The sequence below is a fragment of the Camelus bactrianus genome, chromosome 12, assembly GCF_048773025.1.
Source record: "Camelus bactrianus isolate YW-2024 breed Bactrian camel chromosome 12, ASM4877302v1, whole genome shotgun sequence".
NCBI lineage: Eukaryota > Metazoa > Chordata > Mammalia > Artiodactyla > Camelidae > Camelus > Camelus bactrianus.
The window spans coordinates 19,225,776-19,240,018 of record NC_133550.1 but is presented as its reverse complement, the minus strand read 5'-3'; the positions used below and the strand labels follow the sequence as shown (position 1 = coordinate 19,240,018).

The following is a 14,243-nucleotide window of genomic DNA, read 5'->3' as shown; positions in this document are numbered from 1 at the left end:
AGAGAAGGTGTTATTATTAGCATTAAACAGGTATCACCTCAAAAGGGTCAAGTACACTAAAGATGAAATACTGCATTTCCACCAGGAAAAAATACTTAATCTGTTACTTCCATAAAGTTACTAAGATTAACAAAAAAAAGATACGCATTTAAAATTTCTTTTTTATAAAAGACAAAAAGCTGAATATAAAAATTTTAGAAGGAAATAAACTGACAAAATTTGAGCAATACAGGGACATCTGTCCCAAGTGGGGGAAAAAACATTACTGTGAAATAATTTGTGAAAGGCAGTCTCAACTCTTCAGGTGGAACAAAATGCTAGGGAACTAAAATACTGTAATATTTAATACTTATTCTCATACTCACCTCTGCCCATGTAAGAATACAGGTCAAGCAGAATACATGAGTACAGCTTTCTGGAAAACCAATTTCCTTCTCTAACAGACAACTGAGACATATTGGACATCTGTCAGCTTCACTGTACAACAGACAAGTGGTAGCAGTATTATCTTTGTTTTCTTCACCTATAAAGTAAAGAAGCCATATACACTTTCAAGTTCTCCAGACCAAATGGCATGTTTGTGGCAGTATCATGGACTAGATACTTCAAAAGGTTCAAAGTAATTAGATCTTAGATATACCATAAGAAACATTCGACTTGAGCAGCACAACACCCCCAACATTTACTAATTTATATTTTTAATGGAAGAGTGGAAAGAATTTTTCATGAATTTAATTTAAAAATAATTAATAGTCACATGGTTCAAATATTTAAAAGTAAAAAAAAGTTACAGTGATAAATCTCCCACTCAAATCTACCCCCATCCATTCAGCTCCACTCAATTCAACAAGCAACAACTGTTAACTTTGTTCTGTTCTTCCAAAGGCTTTTTTAATGCATAGACAAGCAAATCCCTATATAGATTCTTTCAAACCTTCTTCACATAAATATATATTCTTTCAAACCTTCTTCACATAAACCTCCTTCTGCATTTTTTTTTGTTATTGTTTCAACCTATGGATGGGACATCCACTTGTTTTCAACCTTTGGCTGTAACAATGCTGCAATGAAAAACTTTTCATATCACATTTTAATAGTATATCTGTAGGATAAAATCCTAAAAATGGAATTGCTAGATCAATGTGTAAGTGAATTTGTAATCTGAGTAGATACTGCCAAATTATACCCCTTGGGGTTTGTACTAATATAAACATCTACTAGCAATGTAACCAACACATAAAAAAGTATGCATTGCTGGCTCAAGTAAAAGAAACTCCAAGATTCAACATAAAATTAAACAAAAATTAAGAAATGGTCAGCTGAAATGTGCACAGTACATATACCAAGCAAATGAAAAAGGTGGGATCACCCTGGGAGTACGTGTTCATACTAGCGCTCATACCTGGAGACTTAACCTTTGGGACCAACCCAGGCAGGGGAACTGATCCTGGGAGATTCCAATATCAAGCCAAGACCCGCAAATGGGGCTAACATGGTCTCAGCATGGGTTCAGAAAAAAGCAAATACATACAAATCCTCTGGAGGAAAGCATCCCTAATTTAGGCTTTTCCTCAGGAGTCACAGATTAAACCAATCAAACATGAACTTGTCATCAAACACTACCAGAGAAAATACATTGCCTTGAGTAAGAATCAGCAGAATCAAGAATGTATTTAGATTTACTTTTATATTTATATTTTATATGTTATATTTATTTATTATTAATTTATTTAGACATCCACTGGCTTCAAATATCAGAACTTTCAAACACTACACAGAATGACTTAACAGCAGATTAGACCTAGAAGAAAAGAATGTTTATTAACTGGAAGAAAGACTTGAAGAAGTTATCTAGACTTTAAGAGACAGAGAAGGAAATGTAACCTGTGAAAGACAGTTTGGGAAATGAGGTCAGAACCAAATCTAACATATTAATTGAAGTCCAGAAGAAGAGAATAAAGGGGAGGAAATAGTTAAAACAGTAATGGCTGGGAAACGATAAACAAACAAAAACAAACAAAAAACATGATCCAACCGAGAAGGCATGCTAAACAGGAGAAATGAAAGTAATCCATGTCTAGAAAAAATGCAGCAAAACTGTACAACATCAAAGATGAAAATAAGATCTTAAAAGCAGAAAGGGGGAAAAGATAGATCATCTACAAGGGAATGACAATTAGGCTAAAAACACATTTCTTGACAGCAAATAAGAAAACCAGAAAATGACTAAATAATATCTTCAAAGCTAAGAGACCAAAAAAAAAAAAAAAAACAACAATCCAGAATTATTTATCTATCTTTAAATAGTTTTGAAGAGAAAAAAATTACAAAAACTTAAGAGTTTACTACCAATAGACTTTCACTAAAGGAACTTAAGATTTTTTTCAGGAAGAAGAAAAGAGATGAAGAAAAAACAGAGGACAGTAACAATAAAAACAGAAAAAATACGTCATTCCTAATCAGAAGGGAGCAAAAATGTAAGAAGAAAAGAGCTCAACAAATTAAAAACCTGGACAGATTGAACATAAGACATGAGAAGAGGGGGTGCAAAAAAGTGTGCATTTCTTATTCAGGAAGCTTATTTCAGATTTCAAGAACAAAAAATATGCAAATACAAAAAAACTCCTTGTGTTATTCTGAAATGTACACAAACAGTTTGGAAACACTAAATTTTGCTTTCAATACACAAGCTTTATAAAAATGAAGTTACCTTCCATATCTTCATACTCCTCATCTCCCACATTTAGGGTATATAGAGTTTTCTTCTTCATTTCTCCTTGAAAAATGGTTTCCTATAGGATGAATTATAATAGAGAATTTTTATATTTGCCTTTTCCCAGTAATATATATACACATATATGTATGTGTGTACATATATATGTTAAAAAAATAAAAAAAAACTTGAGCTGTAAGAAGTACTTTACACGTAAAAGAACACAATACAGGCCAAACCAGTACATTTTTCGGAGAATCCAGTACTCTTCATGCTCCTTGCCACCAAGCACACAGTCTTACTGATTGTGAAACTTTATAAAAGTATTAAGCAACAAAGACTAATGATAAACTTTGTGGTACAGACATAAACACAATCGGAGCTTAGAGAAAAGAGGGCAATTTGGACTGGAGTTTTCATTGAATATCATAGGTTATGTGTGTTAAGGAGCTTAGTGCATTTAAGGAGCAACACAGTATGAAGGAATAAAATGGCAGCCAATCTGACAAAGAAGAAGAGCTAAGTGGGGGATTGTGCAACTTTGTGTATGTACTGAGGAAGGATGGGATGTAAGCCAAGAAATTCATCTGAAAGATTACAGAGAGGGTAACAAGAGCAATACAAATCAAGTAGGGCTAAATTACAGATGGATCACGAATGATTGACTGAGAAGTTTAGATTCAATCTTACAGATTCCTCTAAAGAAGACTGACATGATAAAAGTGATGCAAATGGACCTTTTAAAAGAATGATCTGCCCACAAAGCACAGAATGGATTATGGTAGGGAGAGTAGAAGCAGAGATGTTTGCATAGCTAAAGTAATTGGTTGTAAAGTGAATAGAAAAGAAAGAAATTAAAGAGCTGAAGAATTTCTGAGATCTGGTGACTAAATAAATATGGGGAAGGAGTAAAAGATTATTCTGGCCTAGAAGACTAGGAAAATGACTATTACAAGAGGCAAAATGAGAAACAGAGGAAAGAAAGTTTGTTAGTAAAGGGGAACAAATTTATGAGGTAAAATTATTTTTTTAAATCAACTCCTAGAATTCCTTCTTGAATTGATGGAAGACAAGTGACAGCAATGAACTATTCAAATATATTTTCGACTATCTAGGCAAAAGAGACCCCCAATTTCATCCACTATGATTCTTCCATGTGTACACGAAGTGATTTTTCTATTACTTTGTTAAATAATGTACACATGCTAGTTTCCACATTAAAGGTACATATTGCCTAGGAAAATTCTCTAGCAGGTTAAATAAGGAGAAATGCAAAGGTCCATGTTTTGGTTCAAAATCCAAGCAGGAAATAAGAAACTAACACATACAAGAATGATTTAAAGGTTTTAGTAGGTTAAAAATTCAAAATGAGTCAGGACTGGAGTAACTTTTTTTTTTAATTGATTCAATTATAGTCTGCCATAATTAAAGCAGAATGTCAAAAACAAAAATTCCCACTCAGTCTACATTTGCAACATCTGTTTTAGTTCCAGTGCTATTTAGGTATCATGTAACACCTTATAGGCTAAAGTAGATACGCTGGCTTCTTTGAGTGAGATGGACCAAGAGTGGGTTTTAAGCAGAGGCAGCAAAGGGAAAAGCAGAGGCCAGCAGGGAGACTACCGCAGTAATCTAGAGGGCGGATGACAGTGGCTTTACTAGAGTAGTAGCAAGGGTGATGAAAAGTGCTCAGGTTCCAGCAGAGTTTTCAAAATGCAGCCATCAGGACTTGCTGACAGATTGAGTATGGGGTAAGTGTGAGAGAGCAAGAGTCCAGGATAATTCTAAGTATTGACTCGAGCAACTAGAACCATGGAATTGCTGAGAATAGAAGATTACTTTAAAATATTCAGATAGTCATAGGTTACTATTCTTCTCAGTATTTACTCAGAAGGGCAGTATCAATATCACTTGGGAACTTGCTACAAAAGCAAGATACCACAGGCCCCACCCTAGACTAGTGAGCAAGAATCTGCATTTTATCAAGATCTGTACAAGACTCCCATGCACAGTTAGGCCTGAGAGACACTGCTTTAGACAATTTCCCAAGCCACCTGATTCCAGTCATGTTATGCTCCCGCATGAGCTATTAACTGAGTGCAATTCTTTATTTGGGGACATTTGTACCATACCATTTCCCCAATTATCCTAAGAATCTGAGATAAAAAAGTATTTAAATTGGAGTTAATTCCATGTAATAAAATGTCAACTTCAAAATTAACACAACATTTAAAAGCCTAGTAAGTTCTCAGAAGATGTAATATAACCATCCCTTTATGTAGCTGAATAATTTATGTCCTATTGGATAGTCTAAATCTATGCTATTTTCACATTTCCTCCCTGAAGAATAAATATTAAGCTTGTATTTATATATTAATGTGTCAAGTATAATTTATAACTAATATTTCACAATAAATACTGTCTTCTCTGAAGTAGGTAATAACAGTTTATCACTGAGAAACTAAGAGACCTCAATCAAGTTACAGACTGCATTTTCTTATATATTAGAAATCCACTTAAAAAACTATTTTAAGTGTTTCTAATTTTTAGAAGTGTGTGCTTCTTCTTGACTATATCATGTATTAACTGTTTCCATACCTAAAAACAATTATGCCACTTTACCATTCAAAATGAAAGGGTCTTAGCACTTCACTAGATAAAAGTCACAAGTTTCAGTTCAACAACTTATAAATTCATAACTTGTTCATGTTTACCTGTTTTATCTGCCTGGACTCAAATTTTAAATCTAAAACTCCAGGGTTTTTAATACTAGTTTTGCTGCGAATTTCCAGTAATAGAAGAACCGGAATACAATACAGACTCCTGGTTCTAGCCAGTAATTTGTGGTCAATAAAAGACCTAAGAGGTAAGCTGTAGGTGGGCCGGACTACCCTTCCTTATGGTTACCTGAAAAGTTAGATATAATTCAATTTCACAATGTTAACTACTTATGACTGTATAATCATAAGTCATATTCGACCTAGATTACTTATTGGCTGTACTAATAAATTGTTTAAGTTAATTATCTTAAAGTCAAATCAAAATTTCTTTTAATTTTAGTTTACTTCAAATTTAAAAGAATACACGTTCATTCTAGAGTTTAGGTAAGTTGTTTACTTTTCAGATGATTTTAATTTACAAATTTCAATCTTTACTGTCTCTTCCCAGGCTCTCTACCTTTCCAGGTTAAGATATCTTTTTAAGTTTCTTACTCCTATCTTATCTTGAAGTACTTCTATCTTCCAGGCTGCCCTTTTCTACTTCATTATATACTGTTCCTTGTGTGTCAGAAATACTATTCTGAATACATACATAAAGGAGTTTGGGAAGAACGACCCAATATAAAAATTGTATTTATCATAAAAGCCATCAACTTTGATTCTGGAGTGAAAAAAAGCATTGGCACCAACCAGTTTTCAGGAATTCAAAACTCATTTTCCTTCACCAACCCTGGAATACATGGAAAAGTCCTAAGCCAGCATTACAGTGCACTCAAGTAACAGTACTGTATAAGACAGTTCAGTTCTCTAGAATAGTGTTGCCCAATACGGAATTGCTCTATCAAGCACTTGAAATGTGGCTAGTGGGAGTGACGACCTTAATTTTTATTTAAATTTTAATTGATTTAAAAGCAGTCCAATGTGTCAACTGGTTAGTATACTCTACTAGACAGCACAGCTCTCGGACGTAACCACCACTCTCTATGAAAGAAAACTGTTTCAAGTTATACCTGGGATGCTAACAATGTATCTTCTACTGCAGTAACTGCTAGGGCCCTTCAAGCTTCAAAGAATCAGAGAAGGGGCCAGAGGTTCCTGGGAATAGAAACTAACTTTTTAGCCTTGGCTGGCTGTTTAAAATTCCTATCCTTCTTCCTTTCTCTTCATCTTTTTCTCTTCCAAAGTCTGTTTCCTTCCACGTACTACAAAACAGATCACCTTTCCTTTCCAGTTCACTTCAAAACTCCCTCTGCTTGCTTCCTTTTACTGTCCTTCATGCAAGCCCACGGTACCTAAAGATGTCGAAATCCTAGTTAAGACTACGAATATTAGAATTCAACAGACTGAGATTCAAATCCTAGCTCCAAAGCCATGCAATAAATGGCTGTTATTATCATTACTATTACTGCTAGTAAGAACAGAGCAATTGGGAAGAGTAATAAAATTGTTGCTTGCCCAGTTTGTTTTCCCTAGACAAAACTGGAAGAGAAAGGTAAACACAAGACAAAAAAAAAATACAAATCAATATTTCAGAATAACAACTAAATTGATCAAGTCTACTAATATTTTGTCAAAAGGGTACAATCAGATCCTTCTGGTACAAAGAAAAAAGAAGAGGGACATATGAATGGCCACGAGGAAGTTGAACTCTAGTTCCCTCACTTCCAAACTCAATCCTGCCATTACAGACTACATCACAGAAGGGCACTGATAAGATAAACGAGAGCCAGGGTTGAATGAAAGGGATACCAGGGAAAGAGCTATGCTGCACATATTCAAGCCAAGGACAAAGTACACTTCAAGAAGGTGCTAAATACTATATTGATTCATATGGCTAAGGTCTTCAAGAATCCAGCAACTCTCAGGACCTCTCTCAGATAGTCTACTTCTCTTTATCCTTTATTTCTAATCCTCTATCCAAGCAAGATAAACTAGTCCCCAATCAACCCTCTGTGCAAAAAATTCAATTTAAAAAAGAGAGAGCATTTAATAGGGTACTTTGGTGTACTTCAGTGATTCATGACTTGGGCACTGGTATCAGGAAAATGTGTTTATGACTGTCTAGCAATAACAAGTATTCAAATGTTTACCATTACTATGAATGCAGGATCTTCCATCCCAATCCCCGTCTTAAATAAAATCATTAAATGCCTACCAATTAACTGCTCAAAAATCTGATACTCCCTCTAAGAATGTAATTTTCATTTTCCCCAGGAGAAACCACAGACAAGGCTACTTCCTATTGATGTCTAGAGAGGGACACTCTCCACTATTATAGGCCAGTGGTCGAAAAACTGGCTGAGTGTTTCTGTAAATAAAGTTTTGTTGAGGAACAGCCATGGTCATTCCTCTATGGCTGCTTTTGCACTACAGTGGCAAAGCTGGATAATTACCACAAAAATCATATACTTCGCAAAGCCCTTTGATAATTACAATCTGGCCTTTTTCAGAAAAAGCTTGTCAATCTTATTAAAGACCATAGAAGACTGCCTGCCTATTTTGGATATGTGGCTCAGTCTCTCACTGCAGAGAGCCCCTCAAGCTTTCTTAAGTATAGGCATCCATGTACATTTGTATTCAACCTGTACTATGGCACGACAGCTACTTACTAGATAGCTGAGTCAATGGTTCTGCAATGCTGTCCTGGAGTTTCCTTAAAATTCCCCTGAAGGCTATGTGATTTTGTTGATTTATCTACATTTATTTTATCAATCTGGCTTAAACGATCATGGATATTTGCACTTCAGAGTGAGGTTAAGGCAATTAACTCCTTCAGCTTGATGGTTATTTCCCTTCCAGTTTCTTTGCTACATAATCAACTGACTCCTGCTTCTGTGTCACTGCTAATTTTTTAAATCTCATTCAGAATGCTCGCAAAAATTTTTTTCCTTCCTGATTTCCACAATGTAACAATTTTATCAGACTTTGTAAGCAGACTTTGCAGCAAATGAATTATTTCGACAAGTTTTTGTTTAGAATAGCCTTCACTGGTATGTTTGGTGCTGGAACTTTAATTCTAACACTCTTTAGTATAGACAGGAAGATCCCTTTAGCACAGGTTTTAGAAAAGAACTGGGTTCAAATATCACTAGTTGGCCACTTAACTAGTCATGTGACAAATTCTTCAAGCTTGTTTCCCCATCTATAAAATGGAGTAGTGGTAACCATTTCAGTCATTATAAGGATTAAATAACTACATAATCCACTTAAAGTTTTCAGCACCCAGACTAGCACAGAGAAGTACTCAACAATCAGCGTGGGTGCGCGTGTGCACACACACATGAATACCTCCCCACCCTAAATGGATTCCAGGTATATCACAGGATTCAAGATTAATAAATCTGTATGACTCTCATTACTCATAGATTTTCATTATTAAAAAAACAAAATTTTAAAACTCCTGTATTTCAAAGAATAATCACATATAGAAAAAACAGTATGAATAGTTTACAAAATTTAAATTGTCAAACAGTTCAAGTAGATCTTATACAAGAATAAATAAGTTCTTTATTCTATACTGATAAAATTCATCAAGATTCCTGTTTATCTGGAAATAAAAATGTTGACGCAAGATACAAAATCTAGGACTCAAAAAGAAAACAGCCCTAGGATTTTTGCATCTTATTTTCTACTTTATATAGGTATATTTTCTACTTTGTATAGATAAAAACACTACATGGTATACATAACATATGGCAACTCTAGCAAAAACAAGAGGTCATGTTTAAGGAACGCTACAACCACAATTTCCTAGGTGGTACTTAAAAGTGTCATTAAAGTTTTTAATACGTATACAAATATTCACAAGGCTTCTTACCCTTAAGATTCTTCAGGTTGAGCAGTCAAGTAATCGGTTTGCCATCAAACTATTCTGGAGAGGGAATTATGAAAATTAGTCCTATCTCACTTCACTCTCACCCAGCTGCTCTCTTACTTAAGTTTAGAAAAAATGAGAATAGTAAAGTATAGAGAACTATTTATCACAGAGGACCCTCCAAGGTGTGTGTGATTTATTTAGAATATAAGACACTTTGACAGAGTGACTGTATACCTGCAAATATGAAGACACACACAGGTTCTGAAAGCAAACAATAATGAAAACATCTTGTTCAGTGAGAGAGAAGCACAAGAAATCACATTTCAGCACACAGGAAGAAAACAACTGAAAATAAAGCAATGGAGAATTAGAAAAATATGAACCCCAACAAATAAATAGATTAGTCTTATTACCTAAGAAGGCAATTTAGAAAAAGATATACAAGAAGATATTTAAACAGCCCAGAAACTCAACAACTACTAGTATTTAAATTACTTTCTGAACTCTGTATCTTAAGTATTCTTAATCAGTAACCGCTTTTCTCTTTTTTTCAACAGGCTCCACACCAGACTCCCCATGTCTACAGCCAGTTAGTTAAGTTAAACGTTTAGTCAGTGCTCCCTATTTTTGAGGCACCACTAGGCCTTAAGCACTGATGCACCTGAGGAAAACAAAAACCAACAACTACAACAGAGGACAGCAGGTGCTGTGACGGAGGTAAGCATGTGGTGTTGTAAATGCACACCACGATCAGCAAGTCCTTGCAGCATACGCCTTCGTAAAAAAAGGCTTCCCAACTGAGACCGAAGGATTTAAAATGTATTTTTCTAACTGTGCCCCCTAACTATTCTGTACCATTATTGCATTTCCATCTTTAAAGGACTCAGAAATGGAATTGTGAATTTTAACATGATAGTGAGGATTTTGATTTTCAAAACAAAGGAAGGATACATGCAAATAAGAGCACACACGTAAGTAGATTTCCTGGCCATTTTACACTTCCTATATAGAAATGACCATTAAGCAAACATAAAAGATACACTGTGCCTGACCCCACACAATAAAGGTACATCCTCAGAAAAAGCTTTTCAGACAATATTTGAACAAAGAGGTAAAAAGAAGTACCTTTTCTCTTTCCTTGAATTTTATAAAATAGTACATTTTCACACAATTACTTGAGTATATTAATATCTAACTGAACACCATGAATTACAAAAAAATAACTTATAGGTCTTTAATAAATAAAATGTTTGTCCCATCAGTGCACCTATTTTTCTCTATATTCGTAACCACAATAGTTACAAATTTTTCAGTATCATATTTCTTATGTTAAAAACAGAAGTCTTAATCAGAAAGAAATTCAATGGAGAAACAACAAATAAGAATATCTATTTATAGGAACAGCAACAAAATTTTCATTTCTGCCAATGGTTTCAATTTCACCCCAACTTTATAAATACCAACCAACAGTAAAACTGAAATGGATATAAAACTTAGAAGACTTTCAATCTTCTAAGATTGAAAGTATATCCAGGAAGTGAATATATACTTCAGAACATCTCCAAAACTCTTGCACAGTGTCTGCAACAAGTGAGTGCCAAAAGAGTCCACTAATATGAAATGTTATCTCATACCAATAACCTAATTATTGAAATAAGTCATTTTAAAAAGGTTAACATGAATAAACCCCAAAACATTTCCTAAGTGAAAAGCAAGCCAGAAATCCTCAGGCAGAAAACAGATTAAATTGAAAACAGGAAAACAGTTTTTCAAATGTAATATAATTTTGGAAAATTAGAGTTCATGAAAACAATGCTTTAATCTAAAAGAAAAATTAATGTTCCTATTTCCTTCTACGTTTAATGAAGCATCATCTCAACAGGGCTTGCACTGTTATACACAGCAAGATCACATATATGTTGGAAAAAAATGACAGGATATACACACCATGTTTAAAATACAAAAGAGATTCAAGCTGTCATTACATTCTAAAACAGATAATAAGTGAAACTGAGGAGTTTCTGTTCTGCGTAAAATGGAATAAGCACATTCTACCTTGTTAATCTCACTGAATGAAACTATAAAACCTAGACAGAATAAGTGAACAGCTAACTGAAAATTAAAAGGTAAATAATAACAGGTAGATTAGGGAAGAGCCCAGGATCTGGTATGTAATCTGGTAGTGAGTTACAATTTTTTCCCATTCAGTTCTGTCCCCAGCCTGGGCCTGATGAAGCTTGACATTTGAAAGAGAGAGAGAGAGAGAATTCTAGGGAAAGCCCTCTAGCTCTGCCCAGGCAGTGGGGAAAGGTCTCCTTACAACTCAGGTGAGGGAAACTTCTATTTTCCTTACTGCTCTTCATTCCCCGTGCCCCAGTTGCCAGGGAACCCTGGGGCAGGGATGGCTGCAACAGTGGCAGCAGCAGGCCAGCAGAAGCCTAATACTCGGAGGGAAAGGGATCATCCTCATGGACTGAAGAAACTGTGGGCTAATCTCATTGATTTTTTTCTCCTGTCTTCCTGTCACTTGGCTCCAGATGCAATTGTGGAAAGTACATACTACAGTGGAATAAACAAAGACTGAGCTTTCTAGCTAGAAAACAGAAAAGGGACCCCCAGGGACCTAGAGAATACCATGGACATAATAAAGATGAAAGAGCTTGACACAGTAACCTGTAAGTTGTTCAAAATGTCCAAAACACAATCCAAAATTACTTGGCATAGAGAGAACTGGAAAATCTCAAATGCTAATGGGAAAAGACAATCAACATAAACCAACAAGATGACACAGATATTAGAACACTGGGTGAATTGCCTGACAATGATTTAAATAAAGCAGGTATAAAAATGTTTCAACAAGTAAAAGCAAATAAATACTCTTGAAACAAATGGAAAGCTAGAAAATCAGAGCAAAGAAAGAGAAGCTATAAAGAGTGGCCAAATGGAAATTTTAGAACTGAAAAATGCAGTAACTGAAATAGAAAATACACTAGACAGACTCAATAGCAGAATGGAAATTCTTGAAGATGTATCAATAGAAATTACCCAATCTGGAATGTAAATTGGTGCAGCCACTATGGAAAACAGTATAGAGGTTCCTTAAAAAAAGTAAAAATAGACTTGCCATATGATCCAGCAATCCCATTCCTGGGTATATATCTGAAGAAAACTATTTAAAGATACATGCACCCCAATGTTCATAGCAGCATTATTTACAATAGCCAAGACATGGAAGCAACCTAAATGTCCATCAACAGATGACTGAATCAAAACTATGTGGTATATATGTACAACATAATACCACTCAGCCATAAAAAAGAATGAAATAAAGCCATCTGCAGCAACATAGATGGACCTGGAGATTGTCATACTAAGTGAAGCAAGCCAGAAAGAGAAAGACAAATATTACATGGTATCACTTATACGTGGAATCTAAAGTATGATACAAATGAATTTACAAAACAGAAACAGACTCACAGGCATAGAAAACAAACTTATGGCTACCAAAGGGGAAAGGGAGTAGGGGATAAATCAGGAGTTTGGGATGAGCAGATACAAATGACTATACATAAAACAGATAAACAACATGGTCCTCTTGTATAGCACAGGGAACTATATTCAGTATCCTGTAATAATCTATACTCAAAAATATGAAAAAGAATATATATACATATACAACCAAATCACTTTGCTGTATACCAGAAACTAACATAACATTGTAAATCACATATGCTTAATTAAAAAAATTAAGAAAATTTTAAAAATTACCCAATCCAAACAGCAGAGAGAAAAACATTGGGGAAAAGAATCATTAGTGCCTCAGGAACTGTGCAAAGCCTTAATGTCCATGTCAAGAACTCAAGGAGAGGAAAATGAGTGCAGTGGGGGAAAAAAAAGAAAGGAAAGGAAAAGGAGACAAGAAGAAATAATGGCTGGAAACTTCCCAAATTTAATGAAAGACATAAACCCCTATATTCAAGGAACTCACAAATCCAAACAGGAGAATTCCAGTGAAATTCATACCTGGACACATCACAGTCAAATTGCTGAAAATTACAAAGGAAAAATCTGAATATGATGAATTTGTAGTTAAAAGTCTTCCAAAATAGAAATCTCCAGACCCAGACAATTTTCCTAGTGAATTTTACTCAGTGCTTAATCTTTCAGAGTTTGGAAGATTATTCATTTCATTTCATTTCATCAATTCATTTTATAAGTCTAGCATTATTACCCTGATACCAAAACCAGACAAAGACGGTACAAGAAAAAACAAACTGATTTCATCAAAGTAAATAAACTATGGTATATTCATCCATACTATGGAATACTACTCAGTCACAAAATGAAATAAACTGGTGTTGCACTCAACAACTTAGGTGAATCTTAAAGGCAATATATTGAGTGAAAGAAGCTAGTCTCAGAAGATTACATACTACCTAACTGCATTCAATATGACGTTCTCAAAAGGTCAAAACTGTAGTGACAAAGAACCATTATCAGTGGCTGCCTGGGTTAGGGGAAGGTTTCACTATAAAGATAGCACAAGGGAGTTTTCTGAGTGTGATAGAGCCATTCTGAATCTTGACTCTGGTGGTGCTGAAACAAATCTATATGTGTATTAAAATTCACAGAACTACATATCCAAAAAAGGTCAATTTTACAATATGTTACTAAGTGTTAAAATGTTTTTAAAAGTAAAACATGTGAGAGCGATTTCAGGCTAGAATATAAATTAGCTTTTTCAACAAAGAGAGTCTTTCACTGACAATTTCATACTCAGTCTTTCCAATGGATCTTTATCACCAACACATAAAGACCACCCAAATTACATCGCCACATTTGGCTTGAGAGGTATCTGAGGGTTCCTGCACTTCTATAGCACTGGAAAGCATGACAGACAACACATATCTATTGAGTGGGGAGACACAGAGATTAAAAAGCAAGAGACACAACTTCCCAACCCCACTAAATCCTAAGACAGAGTTGTAGAAAC

General features: G+C 34.8%; 1 protein-coding gene across 5 annotated transcripts in view; it reads right to left on the bottom strand.

The window, feature by feature from the left end:
• SCAF11 (SR-related CTD associated factor 11) overlaps positions 1 to 14,243 on the bottom strand; it is a 57,514-nt gene that overhangs the window by 31,165 nt on the left and 12,106 nt on the right. For 3 of the 5 annotated variants that reach the window (XM_074374990.1, XM_074374991.1, XM_074374988.1), the window contains exons 2-3: positions 2,711 to 2,792; positions 366 to 523 (exon numbers count right to left, since the gene is read on the bottom strand). In XM_074374990.1, coding sequence (XP_074231091.1) covers positions 366 to 523; positions 2,711 to 2,771 — 219 coding nt within the window. In that variant the 5' untranslated portion in view covers positions 2,772 to 2,792. Of the gene's footprint in view, positions 1 to 365; positions 524 to 2,710; positions 2,793 to 9,250; positions 9,305 to 14,243 lie in introns of those variants that run through there. The other 2 variants (XM_074374989.1, XM_045523504.2) reach the window with 2 other exon arrangements.